Source organism: Staurois parvus, unplaced genomic scaffold (genome assembly GCF_062004578.1).
Source record: "Staurois parvus isolate SC_StPar_1 unplaced genomic scaffold, SC_StPar_1.0 ptg000120l, whole genome shotgun sequence".
Taxonomy (NCBI): Eukaryota; Metazoa; Chordata; class Amphibia; order Anura; family Ranidae; genus Staurois; species Staurois parvus.
Window position 1 is genome coordinate 3044419 of NW_028317916.1, and position 23150 is coordinate 3067568.

General features: G+C 41.3%; 1 protein-coding gene across 1 annotated transcript in view; it reads left to right on the forward strand.

Moving 5' to 3' along the window:
• CFTR (CF transmembrane conductance regulator) overlaps window positions 1-18239 on the forward strand; it is a 200484-nt gene extending 182245 nt beyond the window's left edge. Inside the window, exons 24-27 of the mRNA XM_089672096.1 lie at window positions 3505-3594; window positions 11308-11480; window positions 11570-11675; window positions 13593-18239. Of these exons, the coding sequence (XP_089528222.1) occupies window positions 3505-3594; window positions 11308-11480; window positions 11570-11675; window positions 13593-13799 (576 nt within the window). The 3' untranslated portion in view covers window positions 13800-18239. The remainder of the gene's footprint in view (window positions 1-3504; window positions 3595-11307; window positions 11481-11569; window positions 11676-13592) is intronic.
• Window positions 18240-23150: the final 4911 nt, after the last annotated feature.

Here is a 23150-nt window from a genome sequence, read left to right on the forward strand (position 1 = left end):
AAGGTGTTGAAATTGGAATCTGATAATTTAAAAACACCATTGGTGAAATCTGACCCAGCAGTTGAACACTAAGGAGTCTATTCATAAAAAAAACCTGCTGGCGCTATAAATCCTGAATAATAATAACTAGTCTTCCTTCCCTATCCTAACGTCTATACCAGGGGTCTCCAAACATGGCCCTCTGTTGAAGTACTACAAGTTGCATCATGCCTCTGCCACAGGGGGTTTCACCTGTGGATGTCAGAGTCTTGCAAGGCCTCATGGGACTTGCAGTTCCTCAACACCTGGAGGGCCATAGTTTGGAGACACCTGGTCTATACTAACTAAACAATGTATATACCTACCTATTTTCAGCCTACTCTGGCTCAGTCATGTGATTTCCTGTGTCAGCCAGTGGCAACTTCAGGGGAAGATTGCCCAACATAGAGAGATTGCCTGACAACAACTGTTCAAGCCAAGAGCAATGTCGTCATCTATAGGCTGTCATGGTGAAACTGTTGTCAGTGCTCCTTTCTCTCCCCTGCAGCTTCCGTTGGCTGACACAGAGGAACCAGATCACATACCCGGACCATAGCAGGATGAAAATAGGTATCTACATCTTTTTTTTTTTTGCAGGTTAGTACAGGTGTTAGGAGGAGGGACGGTGCATTTTTAAGACTAGTTAGGCTTTAGCAGGAATTGCACTTTAAAGTGGTAGTTAGCTCCTTGAAGAAAAAAAAATGTGGACCCCCCAGGAGGTTTAAGCCATAATGTGCTAGTATGCTTTACATACTATCATGTGGGTGGTGTGGCGACAATGAACACCCTTTTTTTGAAAGAATTGCTCAAAGATACAAACAGCCCACCGGGAAGTGCATCCAGCTGGGAACATTCACAGTTCTGTGCAATTATGTAGAATGGAGCAGGTTCTGATGCACCAACAGCGTATGTCTCCAAGGGTAGAATGCAGCTTGGCCAATCTAAGCCCAATGGGGAGAATTCCTAAGAAGGATAGCAAGCCCCTATCCTGTCCCTACTTGTCTGTAACCTTTCCATACCGCTGTTCACTTTCCCTGAAAGACGTGGGAAACCTGTCTCTATGCCGTTCAAAAAATGTGTTTCAAGCCTGGGGAGCCAGGGTAATAAATAGACTTTGCCTGACTCAAGATGACCGCCAGAGTCACATGGGACAGTGCCATCCAACCGGATCGCTTCCCAGTGACGCAGGAAACCATAGAGGGCTAAGTTCCCCTGACTTCCTCTCTCTCTGCAATGCTGCTGTAGTTTGAGTGCCACCTACAGTGGAGAAAAGAGACTACACTTGCCTACAAGCACATTATGGCAAAATTACCTTAAAATTAAGCCCTCCAGTGGTGATCTGTCACCGCTGACAGAGCTTCCATCTTCACCAAGTCTTTTGTGTCCGCAGGCTCCAGGCCTTTTGAATGACCGGGCAGTGATGACGTCACTCCTTTGCAGGCACACGGGATTCATTGTCGCAGTACAGCACTGTGAATTGACAGCATTCATTCAATCAGCATTCATCAATTTAGAGCCCAATGCATATGTGCTGGGGATGTCACTGGCTGCTTCCAGTGTGAATATCTCCTAAACACCACAAGTTTAGGAGACATTCACTGTACCTGCAGGTAAGCTTTATAATAGGCATACCTGTGGGTACAAGTTAAAAAGAAGAGTTTACTACCGCTTTAATATATGGTATAGATAGGATACCTCCAATAAAGAACTAGGGAGTGAATTAATGTACATCAGAGTTTATTCTCCATATATATACATACACTATATTGCCAAAAGTATTGGGACACCTGCCTTTACACGCAAATGAACTTTAATGGTATCCCTGTCTTAGACCGTAGGGTTTAATATTGAGTTATTATTATTATTATACAGGATTTATACAGCACCAACAGTTTGCTCAGCGCTTTAAGATATATATGTTGGCCCACCCTTTGGAGCTATAACAGCTTCAGCTCTTCTGGGAAGGCTGTCCACAAGGTTTAGAAGTGTGTCTATGGGAATGTTTGACCATTCTTTCAGAAGCACATTTGTAAAGTCAGGCACTGATGTCAGACGAGAAGGCCTGGCTCACAGTCTCCACTCTAATTCATCTCAAAGGTGTTCTTTTGGGTTGAGGTCAGGACTCTATGCAGGCCAGTCAAGTTCCTCCACCCCAAACTCGCTCATCCATGTCTTCATGGACCTTGCTTTGTGCACTGGTGTGCAGTCATGTTGGAACAAGAAGGGACCATCCCCAAACTGTTCCCACAAAGTTGGGAGCATGAAATTGTGCAAAATGTCTTGGTATGCTGACGTCTTAAGAGTTCCCTTCACTGGAACCAAGGGGCCAAGCCCAACTCCTGAAAAATTACCCCACACCATAATCCCCCTCCACCAAACTTTACATTTGGCACAATGCAGTCAGGCAAGTACTGTTCTCCTGGCAACCGCCAAACCCACACATATCCATCGGATTGCCAGACAGAGAATCGTGAGTTGTCACTCCAGAGAACACATCTCCACTGCTCTAGAGTTCAGGGTAGCTTTCTTTACACCACTGCATCCAATGCTTTGCATTGCACTTGGTGATGTAAGGCTTGGATGCAGCTGCTCAGCCATGGAAACCCATTCCATGAAGATCTGTACACACTGTTGTTGTGCTAATCTGAAGGCCACATGAAGTTTGGAGTCTTTTAGCTATTGACTCTGCAGACAGTTGTTGACTTCTGTGCACTGTGTGCTTGTGCATGCGCTGACCCCGCTCTGTCATTTTACGTGGCCTACCACTTCGTGGCTGAGTTGCTGTTGTTCCCAGTTGCTTCCACTTATATACTTCCACTTGTTATAATACCACTAACAGTTCCCCGTGGAATATTTAGTAGCAAGGAAATTTCATGGATGGACTTATTGCACAGGTGGCAACCGTCACGGTACCATGCTTGAATTCACTGAGCTCCTGAGAGCGACCCATTATTTCACAAATGTTTGTAGAAGCAGTCTGCATGCCAAAATGCTTGATTTTATACACTTGTGGCCATGGAGGGGATTGGGACACCTGAATCTAATGATCTGGAGGGATGTCCCAATACTTTTGACAATATAGTGTATGTTTATGCTAGTAAAATGTTGCTTTGTTTCAGACACTATATTAGCTAAGACTGAGATCATGTTAAGTTGCCACTGTAAGTGGCTGAAAGCTGGATATCTTTATAATGATAAATATTCATCTGAAAGACTCTTATTTAAAAAAAAAGAGTTATGCAAGACCATGAATTTATAAATGGATGCCATTTATATCTGGGCACTTAACAATTACTTTCTTTCAGGCTGAGGAGGAAACAGGTCCGGTTTATTGTATGAAATGTTGGCTCAAACTTACACCAGCTGTATAAGGAAGTAAAGTGTGTTGTTCTACCTACTCTCCTGTATACCTGTTCATATTTTTGATAGCATTTTGTAAAATGCATTGCTGGAAATTTTATTGTATTTATGTTTGTTCCCACACAGAAAGTGTTCATATTCTCAGGGACATTCAGAAAAAATCTGGACCCTTATGGAAAATACAACGATGAAGAAATATGGAAAGTCACTGATGAGGTAAGCCTGAAACCTGCAGGTGAGCTGTGTGTGACAAATCTCCCTCTGCGGATTGCAAAATTACCAATGGGGACAAGGAGCTTTATTGTGAGCTTCCAAATAAAGTAACAGACAAATAACAAAGCATGTTTGCTAAATGTGTCCTCTGCAACAGATGGCTTAGGGCCAGATTGCAAGTCTGCACTGCAAAAATATTCTAGATTCGTTTTCACACTAACCCCTTAACATCAACTCTCACATCGTCCCTGTTACCCTAACATTAACCCTCACACTAACTGTTATTGTAACCCCAACCCTTAATGACCCACCCTGTTACACTAACCTGCTCTGTAGCCCTGTAACCCCCACACTCACCCTCCATATAACCTTGATATTACCCCTCACGCTTAGCTACCCTCTAACTCCCACACTCACCCTTCATCTAATCCTTACACTAATGTCACAAGAGCCATCCTGTTGCTGGTGACAATTTGCCAGCAACAGGATTGTTAACCAGCCACTTACTTGTAATGGAGTCATTCTCTGACTAGCCAGACTAGGAAGATGACATTGAGTAACCTCACACCCCTCCCTGTAACCCTAACACTAACCCTAACACTACCCCTCCCTGTAACCCTAACACTAACCCTAACACTACCCCTCCCTGTAACCCTAACGCTAACCCCAACACTACACCTCCCTGTAACCCTAACACTAACCCTAACACTACCACTCCCTGTAACCCTAACACTAACCCTCCCTGTAACCCTAACACTAACCCCAACACTACCCCTCCTTGTATCCCTAACACTAACCTAAACACTACCCCTTCCTGTAACCCTAACACTAACCCTCCCTGTAACCCTAACACTAACCCCAACACTACCCCTCCCTGTATCCCTAACACTAACCCAACCACTACCCCTCCCTGTAACCCTAGCACTAACCAAAACACTACCCCTCCCTGTAACCCTAACACTAAGCCCAACACTACCCCTCTCTGTAACCCTAACACTAACCCAAACACTACCCCTCCCTGTAACCATAACACTAACCCCAACACTACCCTTCCCTGTAACCCTAACACTACCCTTCCCTGTAACCCTAACACTACCCCTCCCTGTAACCCTAACACTAACACGACCCCTCCCTGTAACACTAACCCTAACACTATTCCTCCCTGTAACCCTAACACTAACCCCAACACTACCCCTCCCTGTAACACTAACCCTAACACTACCCCTCCCTGTAACACTACCCCTCCCTGTAACACTAACCCTAACACTACCCCTCCCTGTAACAGTAACCCTAACACTACCCCTCCCTGTGACCCTAACACTAACCCCAACACTACCCCTCCCTGTAGCCCTAACACTATTCCTCCCTGTAATCCTAACACTATCCCCAACACTATCCTCCCTGTAACTCTAACACTAACCACAACACTAGCCCTCCCTGTAACCCTAACACTAACACTATCCCTCCATGTAATCCTAACACTATCCCCAACACTATCCCTCCCTGTAACTCTAACACTAACCCCAACACTACCCCTCCCTGTAGCCCTAACACTAACCCTAACACTACCCCTCCCTGTAACCCTAACACTACCCCTTCCTGTAGCCCTAACACTACCCCTCCCCATAACCCTATCACTAACCCCAACACTATCCCTCCCTGTAACTCTAACACTAACCACAACACTAGCCCTCCCTGTAGACCTAACACTAACCCCAACACTATCCCTCCCCGTAATGCTAACACTAAACCCAACACTATCCCTCCCTGTAACCCTAACACTAACCACAACGCTACCCCTCCCTGTAGCCCTAACACTAACCCCGACACTACCCCTCCCTGTAGCCCTAACACTAACCCCAACACTACCCCTCCCTGTAACCCTAACACTAACCACAACACTACCCCTCCCTGTAACCCTAACACTAACCCCAACACTACACCTCCCTGTAACCCTAACACTAACCCCTACGCTACCCCTCCCTGTAACCCTAACACTAACCCAACACTACCCCTCCCTGTAACCCTAACACCAACCACAACACTATCCCTCCCTGTAACCCTAACACTATCCCTCCCCGTAACCCTAACACTAACTCACCCTCTAACCCACCATGTAATTCTAACACCTGCAGCCTTTCTGTAAACCTTATTACTTGCAAACCTACCTCTCTTGCTCTGGGATCCTAAACTGCACCAAAAGAAAAAACATGGGCCAAATCTGACCCACCAGTTTAACACTAAGCAATCTTTCATTAAAAAAAATAAAACAAAACAAAAACCATAACCATTTGTCCAGTGACTTTGCATGTACATTTGTTCTGTGCAAATTGGGCAACCAATGGTTCCATTTATTTGCTAATTCCCTTTAGTGTTCTCTAGAATTGTTACATTGTATCTCTTGTTACAAAGACATACTGTATTTCCTATGCTCCTCAGCTCAGTTTAGTCATAATGTAATATTTTACTACTGTTCATAATAAAACAGCAGTCATCAAAAAGCCTAAAGAACATTTAAAGAACATTTGTTTTTGCAATTTGCATTGAACACATACATATACAGATTTGCTGTATGAATGGCTATGCACATACAGTTGTGTTCAAAATAACAGCGGTGTGTTGAAAAAAGTGAATAAAGCTCAAAATCCTTCTAATAGCCTTTATTTCCATACAAACAAATGCATTGGGAACACTACACATTCTATTCCAAATCAAAACATGAAGAAAAATATATCAAATTTGTGTTGTTCCTCTAAAGAAATTGCAGAAAAGTGAATATTAGACTGTTCAAAAAAAGTAGCAGTGTTTGTATTCTTCTTTACAAACTCAAACATTCACTATATAAACTGAAAAATGTTTGAAGATTTTGCTTTCCTTTGAATCACTGAATTAATATTTAGTTGTATAAGCACTGTTTCTGAGAACTGCTGTACATCTGTGTTGCATGGAGTCAACCAACTTCTGGCACCTGTGAACAGGTATTCCAGCCCAGGATGATTGGACTACATTCCACAGTTCTTCTCTATTTCTTGATTTTGCCTCAGAAACTGCATTTTTGATGTCACCCCACAAGTTTTCTATTGGATTAAGATCCGGGAATTGGGCTGGCCACTCCATAACGTCAATCTTGTTGGTCTGGAACCAAGATGTTGCACGTTTACTGGTGTGTTTGGGGTCGTTGTCCTGTTGGAACACCCATTTCAAGAGCATTTCCTCTTCAGCATAAGGCAGCATGACCTCTTCAAGTATTCTGATGTATTCAAACTGATCCATGATCCCTGGTATGCGATAAATAGGCCCAACACCGTAGTATGAGAAACATCCCCATATCATGATGCTTGCGCAACCATGCTTCACTGTCTTCACAGTGTACTGTGGCTTGAATTCAGTGTTTGGGGGTCGTCTGACAAACTGTCTCCGGCCACTAGACCCAAAAAGAACAATCTTACTTTCATCAGTCCACAAAATGTTGCGCCATTTCTCTTTAGGCCAGTCAATGTGCTCTTTGGCAAATTGTAACCTCTTCAGCACGTCTTTTTTTCAACAGTGGGACTTTGCGGGGGCTTCTTGCAGATAGCTTGTCTTCACATAGGCGTCTTCTAATTGTAACAGCACTCACAGGTAACTTTAGACCAGGGGCGGACTGACCATTTAGCAACTCGGGCACTGCCCGAGGGCCCGGGGTCAGTAGGGGGCCCCATGAGATGCCCCTGGTACCTTTTTCATAGGCTTTTTTGAGTTTGGGCAAGGACACAGGGGCCCCATCATCCCCTATTTCCCAGGGGCCCCATGAGTTGTCAGTCCGCCCCTGCTTTAGACCTTCTTTGATCTTCCTGGAGCTGATTGTTGGCTGAGTCCTTGCCATTTTGGCTATTCTTCTATCCATTCGAATGGTAGTTTTTCACTTTCTTCCACGTCTTTCAGGTTTTGGTTGCCATTTTAAAGCATTTGCGATCATTTTAGCTGAGCAGCCTATCATTTTCTACACTTCTTTTTATGTTTTCCCCTCTCCAAATAACTTTTTAATCAAGGTACGCTGTTCTTCTGAACAATGTCTGGAACGACCCATTTTCCTCAGAATTTCAGAGAGAAATGCACTGTAACCAGCATGTACAACATTTGCTGCCTTCCTTCATTAAATAAGGGCAATAATTGCCACCTGTTTTTCAAAGAATGAATGACCTCACTAATAGAACTCCACACTGCTATTATTTTGAACATGTCCCTTTCAATTAGTGATTCAATTACACAGAATCAGCAGCATGCATGTCATGACTGTTGGGTCCGTTGGATTTCTATTACTCTACTACACCTGCTAGTAAATTATTTGCCATGTAGAAATATCATTTCTACCAAAAACAGTGATTGATCAGGTTAGTGATGTCTGACTGCTATTATTTTGAACACACCTGTATTTCTTAAATAGAAGTACAGATTACTCCAGACTCCAATATGTTTCAATTTAGAGCAGTGTGCACAAGAAAGTTTTAATGCAAGAAATCTTACCTTAGAAAGTATTATTGGATGCTTGGAACAGACTTCCAGCACTGGTAGTGAGTTAGTCAACAGTAAGTGAATATGAGAAATTCTTGGGGCAAACATATATCTATACCCAGATGAAACATAAAGAAAAAGGAAACACAAACAAATGGGGCACGTGGTTTTTTCCTGTTGTCACCCTTCTACGATTCTGTGTCCACATGAGTATGACTAGGCACATATTCTTTTTTTGCTGAAATCAGGGCAGAGTGAAATTATTTCTCATACAGTGCTGCCACCTAGTGCCTAGACAGGATTTTATTCTGATCCGATAAGCATTTTTAACAGAAGGAAAATCCTTTAAAACAACAGTTGATCAGTGACATGAGAACAAGGCTAAGCCAGTCAATCTACATGGGTGCTTGGAGGACCAGTGGCTAAAAGGGACATTGTCACAGAACTGCACCAGTGCTTCTGAAGTCCTGGGCCCCTGCTGCTAATGGGCCCCAGGGTCTAGGAGCAGGGCCAGTACAACTAGCGCTCCTGTACTGGGCCTGAGCCCTATCGGGTCAGCAGGGGGGCCCAAGAGTCAGTCTGTCCTGTGCAAGAGATTGTTACCTGGTTGCAAAGAAACTGGACTCCAGGAAGCTTCAGGGAATGGGGGGTCCTATATTGTATCTGTGTAATGGGAACATGGGGATAAAGATACCTGATGTGTGCCTCCAACCAGTGAGACTTGGATAGGCAATGCTGGAAAGAGCAAGTAGCTCACACGTGGATTCATGCGTTGGAGAATGGGCAAAGGAAGTGCTGGAAGTAAATGAAAGGGCAGCTGGGGGAGGGGGAAGGGGGGCCTTGGTGTTAGGGTGGCAGCAAGCTGTACAAGGGTGCTGGCTGTAATGACAGGTCCTTGGTTCTGGGCTGGCAGAGGAATTGGCAGTTTTATGATGCCTATAATGCAGATATATGTGTACCTCTGCACTCTGTGTTACATACTGCTAACCCCTGAACTCTACCTTACTCCTGATCTTTGCACTGGGAATTGCAATTTATTGACCCTCTGCACTCTGCATTACTCCTGGCCTATGCACTGTGTGTTACTTACTACTGACATCTGAACTCCTCAGTACGTATTACTGTTCCTTGAACAGCGTTACTTCCTCCTGACCCTTGCACTCTGTATTACATACAACTAAAGTCTGCATTACTTACTTCTGACCCCAGCACTGTGTGTTACCTACTGCTGACCACTGAACTTTGCATTACTATAAGGACCCCTTATAAGGACTCTTTATTAAGGGGCTGGTTGTGGCTGACTATGGGGGTGGAGTTACAGTGTTACTAAACCCACAACAATAAAATCAGTCTGTATATACAGTAAAGCATGCTTGTTATACTCACTGTGGAACCTAAGGGGTTAATCCTCTGCATTGTGTAAAAAGGCTGTTTGATCCTTTCTTCTTTGCCCTTCTCATGTTGATATGACCACCTGATACAGACTGAACCCGTGGTCACATGGACATGCTCAGTTTGGTGTGTATTGCTAGAGAGGTTTTTTTTTTTTTCTTAAGAGGGTGCATGTGATCAGCACAGGGCCAATCAACACTGTCCAGACAGAGGGTTAGAGGTTTCACATCCTCCTAAAGCAGAAAGAAAACTCCTCCTACAGGCTTTAACCAGTGCTCTGCTGGACACTGATAGAAATCACAAGACTGCTCTAACTGCTGATTAGAAGAAGTATTTAGCAGTTTATATTTACTAAAATATTAGCATTTCCATATTCTGTGTACTGTGGGAGACCAGATATAGTGAATGCCTCCTAGATTGTAAGCTTGAAAGAGTAGGGCCCTCTAACCCCTCGTGTGCTGTTTGTTGTTGTTGTACTGTTTCATGTATTGTCCCCCCCTCTATTGTACAGCGGTGAGCAAACCCTTTGGCGCTATATAAACTCGATGTAATAATAATAATAATAATAATGCAGGGTCCTGGGTTTAGTAAAGCTTTAATGGTCCCTAAATATGAGGGGGCTGGTGGTGTCTGAATATTAACCCCTTGGTGGTGGTGCCTCCCAGCCTTATAAGGGATTTGTGATGCCAGGAGGTGGGGCGGGATTTAGGGTCATGTGACCGCCGTAATTGGCTGTCACAGTGGTCACATGATTGGAAAGGTCCTGATCACAACTAGTGATCAGGACCTTTCCAGGAGGCACCGGTAAATGTGCCGGGAGCACGTGTGGCGTGTGTTCTTGGCACATGTTTGTTTACTTTTGGTACGCAAATATGAGGCCACTCCGCATCAAGGCCCAGCCACATATTTTTGTAATGTCAGCGTTACTGGTTAAAGCATGTCATTTCAGGGTTGATTTGCAGTGTCTCAGTATAAAATGGCTAAATAAAAGGGGCGCTTGTACATGAGGGGAACTGGTAGTGGATATTATGAGAAGGCTGTATTATTTTGTCAGTGAAATATAGAAGACGGAAGAGCATACAATCTCTAATAGTTAAAGGGAGTTATGCAGGAGGTATAAGAGATAACCTTTCTAGAATGTAAGTGATACAGGAGGTCAAGAGAAATCTGAATGGTAAAACCTCTGATTTCCTTTCCTCTAGTGTTCCCACACAAAGTTTTATACACAGTGGGGTTGATTTACTAAAGGTGAACAGGCTATTCATTTTGTAAGGGAAGTTGTACTTTCCAAGGGAGTTTTCCCCTGAGCATAGTGAATAAAGTGAAACTCTGCTGACCTCTATCATCTGATCACATGCAAGCAAAAATGCTGTTTTTTCTATTTTCCTTGCACATGAATAGGTATTCTTTGCAAAGTGAAACTTCACCACCAGGGGCGGACTGACAACTCATGGGGCCCCCCGGGCAGTAGGGGATCATGGGGCCCCTGTGTCCTTGCCCAAACTCAAAAAAGCCTATGAAAAAGGTACCAGGGGCATCTCATGGGGCCCCCTACTGACCTCGGGCAGTGCCCGAGTTTCCAAATGGTCAGTCCGCCCCTGTTCACCACATGCACTAAGCTCTGGGAAAATCCCTTGTAAAGTAAACAGCCTATTTACATTTAGCAAGTCAATGCCCTTGCTTTCTCCCTTTGAATTTAGAAAGATTGAATGAAAAAGGGATTTCACTAGTACAAACATGGCCCTAATCTTGTGTTCTGTATACCAGTCTAGATCAAATAGCGACAAACAGTGTATCGTTTTTTTTAATGTGCTTTACATTTTTTTGCAGGTTGGTTTGAAATCAATCATTGAACAGTTTCCAGGTCAGTTGGATTTCGTCCTTCTTGATGGTGGATGTGTTCTTAGTCATGGCCACAAGCAGCTCGTATGTCTGGCCAGATCAGTTCTTAGCAAAGCAAAAATTCTCCTGCTGGATGAACCCAGTGCTCACCTGGATCCCATGTATGTTTCCAAATACAGTGTCCTTACTTACATTTTGGATAATGTAAAAGCCATTTAATTTATGGGGATTTTTTAATTTATCATTTCAGAACATTTCAGATCATTAGGAAAACTCTGAAGCATTCATTTGCAAACTGTACTGTCATCCTATCGGAGCATAGGCTAGAAGCTATGCTGGAATGTCATTTCTTCCTGGTAAGTTGTGTCAGAAAGCTAAACATTTTCAGAAAGACTGGTTTTGTTAAGGTTTCCTTTCCCAGCATGCACTAGGATCCTGGTGTCTAACCAGTTTGATGCAAATATTGGATTGAACATCTTTTTTTCTGACAATTCTGTTCACTCTGGAGGCTCTTACATCCACAAACACTCTCTTCTAGACAACTTAATGGGCTCTTTTAGAAAAATGGAAGCTGTCATTGCTGACTTGCTTTTGAAGATACTCATGCATATCAGGTGTGCACTTGTTCTAGGTCAGTGAATTACCAAGTAGTGAAAAAAGGAGAATGATGACATCCAGGGAGGCAATTATCTTCAAAAGCAACCAAGCAGAAAAGCAAGCTATAGTCAATATATCGCAGTCAGATGTGTAGGCATGATCTGACAGCCTAAAATATATGTTTATTTACCTTTATTACTGTTAAAATAGTGTGTATTCTCTTATGGTCTAAGAAGGACATGGCTCAAGATTATCCTGTCTACAAGTAACTTAAAGTGTATGTTAAACTTTTATCTATTTATTTTTTGGATGGAGTGGGAAGTATTAGAACTCCAACTAGATTTTTTTACTGCTATCCAAGCCTTCATTAGAAATTTCTCTTAACTTTTTGTCCTGCTGACAATATTTCACCAGTCAGGGGAAACTCTCCAGAGAGTTTTAGAAAAAAAAAAGATAGCTGGAGAAATGCATAGTGTGCCATGTTCATGTAGGGCTAAATGTAAATTACTTTCCATAACTGAAGACCTGGAAAGAGCTCTGCAGTGAAAAAGCACAGTACTAAGGCACCAGAAAGCATCATATGTAGAACCCAATGATTAATGCTGCAGTCCTGGAATTGTTCATCCAGTCCATGGTCATGCTCTCAAGGATGCCGTCAGGGACAGAGTCACACCTGAGGCTGAGCCACAGCCACAGACCTGTAAAATGTTCTGCAGCTAACAAACCAGTGCATTAGGTTTCCAGGGAGCACTGCAAGCAGAACTCAGGGCCTGAGGGTCACATTGCAAGCAAGTCCGCAATCTTTGGTCTGATTAAAGCCTCTGAGGCATCACTGAGGATTAGAAAATTTGGATACCTCCTAAAAGGGCTTAGCTTAGTAGAGGAAAAAAATTGAAGCATCATGGGGGTAAAAGGGATTATACCTGGCTGACCAATGGCCTTTTTACAACCCAGCAGCAGTATATCCCAGGTGCCTATTGTTTGAAAAAAAATACAGCAGCTTTAAAGGATAAGTTCACCTTTTGGACAAAAATAATAAATGCACATTTTTTTGCAGGTAAAAAAATGTGCATTTATTATTTTTGTCCAAAGAAGCCTGGAAAGCATTGCACCAGCAATCAGTAGATCGCTAGAGCCATGCAGGTCTCCTGCAGACCTCTCAGAATATCTGCTTGCTTGTACATCTCGTACGTCAAGCAGATATTCTGACAGGAAGCTTCAATGAACTACCACGGCGCTCCACAGCACCGTGGTAGTTCACTGAAAACAACAAACCCACAGCTGCTAAGGCTGTTGGGACTTGCAGTTCATTCATTCATGGAAGTCCGTGAATGAATGACACGGCTGTGTGGGTGAGTCCTGCATGGCTACGCTGCTTTCAAATTTGACAACTAGTATGGGGAAACTTCTCCCTGTATTATCTGTCAGAGGGAGGGGGGCAGCGGAAGTGGCTGCGCCTATGGGAACATGTTCCACCCTTAAAGTGGGTGGAACATGTAACATGTTCCAAAGGTGAATGTATCATTTAACCGTTCTATACCCTATTCAAAAGTTAAATTCCCCTTTTAATGCAGCACACCCGTTATTTTTTGCATGATTTCCCAGTGTTTGTCATCATGTATATAATTTAGCTTTAGTTATCATTTTGTATTTGACATATTTGATTCTCTGTTTAGGTAATAGAAGAGAATACTGTTCGACAGTATGACTCTATTCAGAAACTGATGAATGAAAAGAGTTTCTTCAAGCAGGCTATGAGTCATTCTGACCGCTTGAAACTATTTCCACTGCACCGTAGAAACTCCAGCAAGAGGAAGTCCCGGCCCAAAATCACTGCCTTGCAGGAGGAGACAGAGGAGGAAGTCCAAGAAACAAAACTCTGATCATCACCTGCATTCCTGTGGACCCATTCAAAATGTTCTTTCTTCTTTTTTTTCCCATATGAATCCATGTGCCAATCAGAAACCAACCTGACTGGGCGAAAATGCAATAGTAGTAGCTCAGGCTAATAATATTAATTACCTAACATTATATTTCCTGTAATGCCTCCCAAGTATAATCTATAGAATGGCAATTTTAAGTCCTAATATAGGGTACTGGGCTTTCCTTGACTGTCTCAAATGGTATTGCATACATGACTACATTTGTTTCCAGAGTCTCTTCAGGACCTCACTAATTTACAATGTATAATTTATCATTTCATTTAGGAATACTGAGAAGTGTGCGTTTTCAACAGGTGAAGTTATGTCCAGATATGAAAATCAGTATAAGCAGAATGGTAAAATAAGACAGCAGAGTAGATTAACAAAGTGGTCCAATGCACTGCAGGAAACACATCTTCCCATTTACGCTCTAAAAGAAATCAACTTCTAAAAATACAATATGCTGAATTCACAAAGCTAACACAACAGGATAAGGATCTTTATATTTTAAAATGTGACAGTTATTTTCAGCTTAGTTAAAAGCAGTCACATGGCAAAGTATAGATCCTTATCCTTGTGTTGAAGCTTTGTAAATTGAGCATATTGTCTTTTATACTATTTAATTGCCATTTTAGCTAATCAATTTAGTACTTTTGAAAATGGCATATTGCACTGTACATAAAACTCTCTCGCATTTACAGTTACGATACTTTGCGCACATTAACAAGGGTCAGCAGTAAATATGGCAATAATTAGTGCCATCATGATACAATTATCATTGTATATTTAGATCAGGAAAAACAATTTTTTTTATTTCATATACCTAGCATGACAGTATTCATTTTATTACTGGGTAGAGTCAACTGGATGTTAGATTAGTTAATTATTATGCTGATATGATGGTTTTTAAATAAGTGAAAAAGACTTATGGTCAGGAATAAAAATGAAATGACTGAATCTTCCTCATTGATTTATATATCATGACCATAAGGATTCACTGCAGTAGACTTCATTATCATTGGACTTGGCTACTGTATGTCAGTCCCTTTTTTAGAAATGATTATTACTAACTGATCTTTCCAGCCAGAAGCACATATACTGGCCTTATTAAATAGAGAGCGCTAATTCATAAACTGTACCTGCACAAAAAGTTGAGCTGGCAGTGTATCCTAGAGTAGTCTAATGGGAGCTTAGCTAAACTTTGTCTCCCAGGCCAGTGCAAAAGAAAACAGCGACTTGATTCCTTATGCGTTATTACTAATACTCCAGCACTTCCAGTGAAAGCAGCATGAGGTACAGAGATCATCTCAAATCTGTTAGGGATCCTTTGCAGGCAAAGGGGTTACTGTGTATAGGTATTTTAGTTAGTAAGTTATAATACTTAAAGTGTATGTCCAGCCAAAATGTTTTTTCTTATGTAGAGCACGGAAGGGTTACAACTCCTGTCGGGTTATTACTGTGATCCAGGCCTTTGGCGCAGAGTTACCCTCATTTCTTTTCCTGCTGACAACCTTTTCTTACGCCATAGCAGTTTTTCCGTTTTCTGCACACATGTTAAAATGTACAGTTTAGGCCTGCAAACTGGTTAACCCTCCCCCTCCGTACCCAAAGAGTATACATTTTCAGAAAGCAGAAACCCCGGGGAATAAAATTGTTGTAGTTGTTCCAATTTTTTATGTCACACAATATTAGTGAAGTGATTTATCAAGCTCGGATTTTCAGTAAAAATATACACTACTCAATCGTAGTGCACACAAATGCAATTACCCAATTTTTTGGTAAAACATAAAAGATGATTGTGCTGAGTAAATATATACCCAATATTTAAAGCGGAAAAAAATATGGTTCCTCAGTTTTGACCTAGGAAACGCTTTAAAGGCATTTACAGGTCATCAGTTTAGTTGTTTTTTTTTCTTCAACGTTTCACCATATACACTCTGTCATTTGATGTAAAATGTAGTTTGATTGACAGTTTCTGTGCGTAGTTGACCCATAAATATGCATTTATGTATGTGTGTGTGCATAGGGGGGCTCAAAATTGTGTTTTTTTGGGGGGGGAGTGCTTAGCTTTATATTTTTATACTTTTTTTTTGTTAACTGTGTTACTATCACATAAGAGACCAATACCCCCCTATATGATAGCTTATATACAGTGATAAATTCTCTTTAATAAGACCTTGGGGTCTGTTAGATGTTTCCTTTGCACTTGACTGAAACTAATGGAGCGCAGACAGACCACACCAGCCATGAATAATGACAGCAAAGCTTGTAAATGACAAAATCCTTGTTGCTTCCAGGTTCCCGCTGCTATTTGCTAGGGGGGATTATTGAATGGACGTTCACTAGTCTCTCTCCCTCCACCCAGCAACACCAGCCATGTGTGTTCCATGCCCAAAGGTAGGCTAGCAGAGCCTGGAAACATGGTGTTTGGGGCGGAGCCTGTTTGGGGGGCCTGTGGAAACGATCAGGCAGTTGCACGTCTGCCAGATCATATCCACCTTAAAGCCGACAGTTGACTTGTAATGTTTACATGTATACTACAGCAGCCGGAAGTGTGTAAAACCATCCACTGTTGCCAGGATATGACAAATGTCGATGGAAGAAAGAGGGTTCAGCCAAATGGGAAGTAAAGAAAACTCTCCAACAGTGACCAAGACATAAATAAAACTGCTTTTCTTTCATAGAGTATAAAAAGGCTGTGTGCCTGTTGAAGATTTTCCCTTACTTTCTGTCTAGTGAAACTGTTCCCAGCAGAACAGGAAGAGATAAGATATATATGGCGAGGTTAAATCTTTGTATTGGAGACCCAGATAGCAGTAAAAACCCAACAGGAGTTCTAATCCTTCCCTACTGTATCAAAAAACAGAAAAAAAAAATATTGACATAAGCGTACATACAACTTATAGCTACCAACAGAATTCGTGGTGTACTTATATTTTGCTTGGTAGCACTTAGGAATAAGCACTTATTATTAATGAAGACTGTATTGTAGCTTGGTACTGCCAGTCTATACCAGTTTAAAAGAGCTAACAACTGACACAGTGATTGTGGTCATTTTGTGGGTACAATTTCTAGAACACAGCTTACAAAATCACTCAGAATTAAGAGACATCACTAAGACTTTTGCAGACAACCCATGTCTGATGGTGTTTCTAAATATATTAGGAAACCTATTTTAATATATTATTCAAAACTACTGTTTTGTGTTTAGTATGTTCAGAAGACATAGTGCCTGCTTTGGTATTATGTGGCATTTTTTCTCTCTAACAAATTTGTAGCAGCAATACAGATATTTTTGATAGTCTGAAGTCTAATCCTCAGGTAATGTCTATTACAGTCTTGGTGTTACACTGACACTGATGCCTTTAAACAGTGTGATCTATGGTGTAAACATATGCTGGAATGTCAACTCTAGAATAATAATTCAAATTAGATACATTTTTAATTTCAGTTGCACTTTGTAAAATGCGTATATGGAAACATTGATGAATCTTTTTTTTTACAGTACAATTGTGTTGAATATAAGGACATTTTTTTCTCAATATTTCATCAATATAGTATTTATTTCAATATTGTAATATTTTTTAATATATTGATGTATTTAAGATGATTAAATTGTGCACTAAGCAGAAGTGAAAATATTTTTATGAAGCAGATATAGTGATTATTATAGATTTGCAGTATACTATTTCACAATGAAAATATAAATCTGAAAAATCTCCAAAGCAGTCTTTTTTTGACTGGAGTATCTTTAGTAGAACTTTGTCCACAAGGGGCAACTACCTTAGAGTCAGTAGCTGTATGTTAGGTTTAAAGGGTTGAAAGTCTAATTTTAGTTTAAAGCAGGTGCATCAGAACAAAATACGTTACAAGTCTTTGTTTCTTTTGGAAAGCAGCCAAATCCTGAGTAGAAAAGCCTGTTTCTTGCCAGTTTGCTGCAAAGTGGAACTCTAGCTCTCTCTGTGTATGTAGTTGTCTCCTTGAGCAGGTCTGACATGCCCCCTGCCAGAGCCCTCCAGTCATCGAAGAGAGTGTAGGCTTTGCTGATTGCAGAGCTATAGGTCCAACTTAATAGGGGGGTGGGGGTGTCAGACCTCTTCAGATAGACCAACGTTTCCCCATAGAGAGAGCACAGGTCCTCAGGGGTGTATTTACCACAAGGCAAACAAGGAATTTGCCTAGGGCGGTATTTTTCATGGGGGCAGTGCTGTCCCCAAAAGAAGAAAAGAAAGAAGGGACGCACGCAGCACGGGGACCAGGTGGGATCTGAGAGAGGCTGCGGGCTGCTTGATGGTGTATGCAGAGCCTGACCCTTGTTCCCAGGGATGTCCAGAGCTGTGAAGATGAGTGCCTTATGTCTTGCTGGGGTGGTGGGTTGCCAGTGTATGGGGAGGCGGTGGTAATAGAAGGCTCTCTCGGGTGGGGGTAAGAGGGGGGGCTGGGGTGTTGTTGGTCAATGTAAGGCTCTCTTCATGGGGGAGGGGGTTGTTGGTCGGTGTCAGGATCTCTCCATGGGGAGGGGAGCCAATTTTTGCGTTGCCTAGGACAGCATGAAACCTAAATACACCACTACAGGTCCTGACAGGGGACAGACTTTTCTAGTCTTTGGCTGCTTTAGAAAGAAAACAAACTTATAAGGTTTCATTTACATGAGCGGCCGCTGGGAAACACAAAATGCGGTGAAAACACGGCAACCACGGTACTGCGTTTTTGCCACGTTTTTTATTGAGTTTTGCTTTTTCCCACGGAGAGGGAGGTTAACATCACCTAAACGCAGCAGCTCTTAAACTCTGATAAAAGCTTATGTGTATATGGACACATAGGGTTGATTTACTAAAACCAGAGAGTGCAATATCTGGTGCAGCAGTGCACTGAAGCCAATCAGCTTCTAACTTCAGCTTGTTCAATTACGCTTTGATAAAAAAAACCTAGAAGCTGACTGGTTTCAGGGCAGAGCTGCACCAGATTTTGCACTCTCTAGTTTTAGTAAATATACCCTATAGGCTTTTATGGAGTTGAGTTTAGGAGCTGCTCATGTACATGAAGCTTAAGACATTGGACATCTTTTGTTTTGATGCACCTGAAGCAGATTAAAATTGAAAGTTCGCTTGGGTTTTAAGATGTTGCTCAATCTAATTTTTTAATGCAAAACTCCAAGAAAAATATCAAACCCTACCCATTTACTACAGCTAAGAATGGAAAGTTAAATAGGTAGGCATTGTTGTGCTGTACAATGCTGTCAGTCTAACATATTTATTTTTGGGCCGCAAGGAGTTTAGGCAGCTTACAGCAGAGGAAACGGCAGAGTAGGTGAAGTTATTTAATTTTTTTTTTTGCTTAGTAAGCAAGTAGGAGAAAGTGAGGTTGTACTGGCGGCTGAAGATACGCAACTGTGAATGGTGTTACCCTCATAAATATGTAGTGTGACATAAGTTTGTGAATCTGAAGACTGACTTAGCAGAATTTTTCTATATAGATGGATAGTGATATGTTTTGACAGTATATTTATCATTCAGCTGAAGTTTTGCTTTAAATCAGCATTTGGGCATAGTCATACTTCCCCCTCACCCGAAAGATAAGCTCTGACAATGCCGTCCTCCATACCAACAGACCTCTGTTGCTGCATACTTCTGTGCACTTTAGATAATGAAGATTAGTTCCTTAATACGGGGTAATGATCATGTCATCAACCCCAAAAATCTAGGTGCCTTAATGGAAGCAACTTTTAAGCTAAGATCACATGCAAGCATTTCATACCTGTGGTCCCGTTTGATGAGCAGGTCTTCTACCAAAAAACACAACCTGCCTGATAGGATGGGAGCATTTCCCATTGATGTCCACACTAAGATGATGTTGCAATCAATAGCTCAGGAATTTTCACATTGAAAATATCAGTAATAACAAAAAAACCCACACGCTGGATTGAAAGATCCATTGTGTGACATTGCCTTTTATGGCCCCTTATTTTATTTCTGTATAAATATAAACCTGGGGCATTTTAATAATGTTCTGAGCACTACACTGCAACTACTGCCAAATCAGCACCGTTGAATGTAGCAGAATCTTTGATGATGTTTAAAGTGTTTTTGATAAAGTACTGCCTTCTGTTTGCATTCTACATTATACTCAGTATTTGTAGTCATTTCACTTAATAAAAAGAAATTTATGTACTATTCTTCTGTGTTTTTTTTTTAACTAATATTCACAAAAAAATCTGCATTCCAAATTTATTTTCTTTGTAACTTGAATGTATACAAAATTATTAAAAAAAGCTTTGCTCAGCTCTTTTAAATTGACCACTGCTACAAAAACCCCAGTGTGGAAACTGCCAATTTATTCGTAAAGCGCTGCGGAAATTGACGGCGCTATATAAGTACCTAAAATAAATAAATAAAGTGAGGGGAACAAATAATTCAGGATTCTGCAGTCAAATTAATCATTCCTTGTTAAATGCTATAATTGTAGCTGGAGATCCCATTTCTGCTAAGACAGACTTCTACATCCATTTTATCACTTGTACCTGTATACCCTTTATGGACCAGAGCAATTTTTTTACATTATGGGATTGTTTATTTGGTGTTCACTTTGTGATTACTTAACTTCTAGCTGTCAGGGGTATGTGAAATTGTTCGCAAACATGTTAAAAATCAGCATTTGTTTGCTACAAACGTTATTTAGAACCTAGAATTACTTAGAACATAAAATATATATATAAATATATATGAAAAGCAAAAGCCCTGCAGAGTAAAACTGTGGCTGTTGCAATTTTTTATGTCACACAATATCTGGGCAGCCCTTTATCAAATGCAAATTTTCAGGGAAAAATACACTTAATGTTATTGCACACAAACACAATATAATACTCATATAAAAGATGATATTGTATCAAGTATATAGATATAATACATGTCAAGATTATATTGCGAATGACCAAGAAATGGAAATAAACTACGGTATCTAAAATCGTCCATAGATGATGCTCTAAAAGCCATCACAGGTTATCGGATTAGAGTCAATCATGGTGAAAGCTCACGTGTGGTAAAATTACAGTTTACATATACATTCTGGACTTGTGTGTGCATTTGCGTGTGTGCACAGGGGGAGGGGGTGCTTTTCATTCTTTTTTATTTTAATCTATTTAATTGAATTTTTTTTTAAATGTTTACATGTAAAAAAAAAATAACTTTACTGCTATCATAAAGCGGCGAACAAGACCCCTTGTGATAGCTTTGGGCAGGAGATAGGGGCACTTAATGGAGACATCATGGGTCTATTAGATGTCTTTCTTTCGAAGCAGCTTGTCAAAAATAGATCGTGTTTGATCAGCTGCTTCCCTGGCAGTAACAGGCCGGGAATGACAACATTAAAACTAGGGGTGACTAAATCTTCATCGATTCCAGCTTCATTAGTCACAGAGGAGATCGAGGAACATATGTTCCTCCATCTCCTCTGCGGGAAGCTGACTGGATCACCTCTACATCCTGGTATTACCCACTTGCTGTCAGTACATTATATACTTACATCAGACAGCAAGTGGTCACGACAGAGTAATAAATAAATTGTTTTGCAAAAATAATTTTCTATTGAATCTGCAAACACAATTTTTTTTTCTGTTTTAATCAGTAATTTTACTGCAAATAAAAAGGATACAATTTATTCTATAATTTGTCTTGTTTAACCCCTTTACGCCAGCCGCACACAAATGTGCGGCCTCCCGGTGTCAGGGCCTAGACACTGAGCGGCCGCACATTTGAGTTCAAGTAAGAAAAAACATATGTGCTGAGAGCACGCGCCCTGCGCGCTCCCAGCACACGTCTGGTACTCACGGAAAGGTCCTGGTCTGCTCTTTTGATCGGGACCTTTCCCAATCATGTGACCGCCGTGACGCGTCACATGATCCCTAAACCCCGCCCCCTCCTGCCTTCTGAAACGCTTAAAGGGCCAGGAGGCGCCGGCGGAAAGGAATTAAAATTATGTTTTTGTACAAAGTATGCAAATTAATTTCCACATTTTCTTGTTATGGGTCACCAAAAAAATAACAAGCACAACAAATGAAAAAAACATATTAATGGTTAAAAAAAAATAAGTGAATGAAAAACAAATCATCAGAAAAAAGGAGGAAGGAGTTAATTAGGGTAAACTGAGGTTACACCTTTGATCTACAGTAGGTATAAATGAAATATTAATTACAATGAAACAATACATTGATTCATTGTATGTACTGGATGACAGTTGCAGATGTCATGCAGGCTGTGTATATCATTTTACACAGGAGAGGATGCATTTGACAGTTGCTCGTGCTGTGTATTACAAAACAATTACTGGCTATCATGTTGACAGCTGTTGCTGGTATTAGCAGTGGAGGGAAGCGGCAGTAGGGGAAAGGAGCTGGACATTAGAGATAATATTTTTTAAGATATAGTTCTAATATTCTAACATTATTGGTATTGGCAATTATAATTATGTAAGATACAGTATATATAGTGGCAAGGCAACACAATGCATAGCAGCAAAAGTTGGGACATACAGTATGTCATGGTTATGGTTGTCCATGTACCCTATGGGGAAATGTATTTTCTTTCCTTCTCTGTTACCAGGACAGATTTGATCCTTCCTTGATTCTAAGATGAATAAGTAATGTTCTCCAAGAATTCAAAGGCTTCTTGCAGATGATTACAGGTTGGTAATTTGAACTGTTTATTGCCACCACCTCAAGGAATATCAGAGATGTAAGTTATAATTTTCTTACAAAAGTGTGAGTGCAGGGTAGATTTTACTCTGGTGATATTTATTTATTTCAGGTACTTGTATAGCGCTGTCAATTTACGCAGTGTTTTACACATATATATTGAACATTCACATCAGTCCCTAACCCTCAAGGGGTGTACAATCTAAGGTCCCTAACTCACATACACATATTAGGGCCAATTTAGACAGGATTCAATTAACCTACCAGCATGTCTTTGGAGTGTGTGAGGAAACCGGAGCACTTGGAGGAAACCCACGCAAGCACTGGGAGAACTTGCAAACTTCATGCAGGAGGCACCATGGTCGGGAATCAAACCCATGACCCATTTACTGCAAGGCAGATGTGCTAATCACTAAGCCACTGTGCTTAAAACAGCAATGGGCAAACTACGGCCCGGCGGACCTTTTAATCCGGCCCGCGGAGCTAGGCTCCTCTCACAGTCCACCCTGAAGATCGGTGTAGCATGAAAATCTGTCTCCTATGAGGATCTGTCCCCCTCGACGTATCTGCGCATGTGCCGGAGATCGCCGATCGGCTGCTAATGCCTGAAACTGGCACATGCG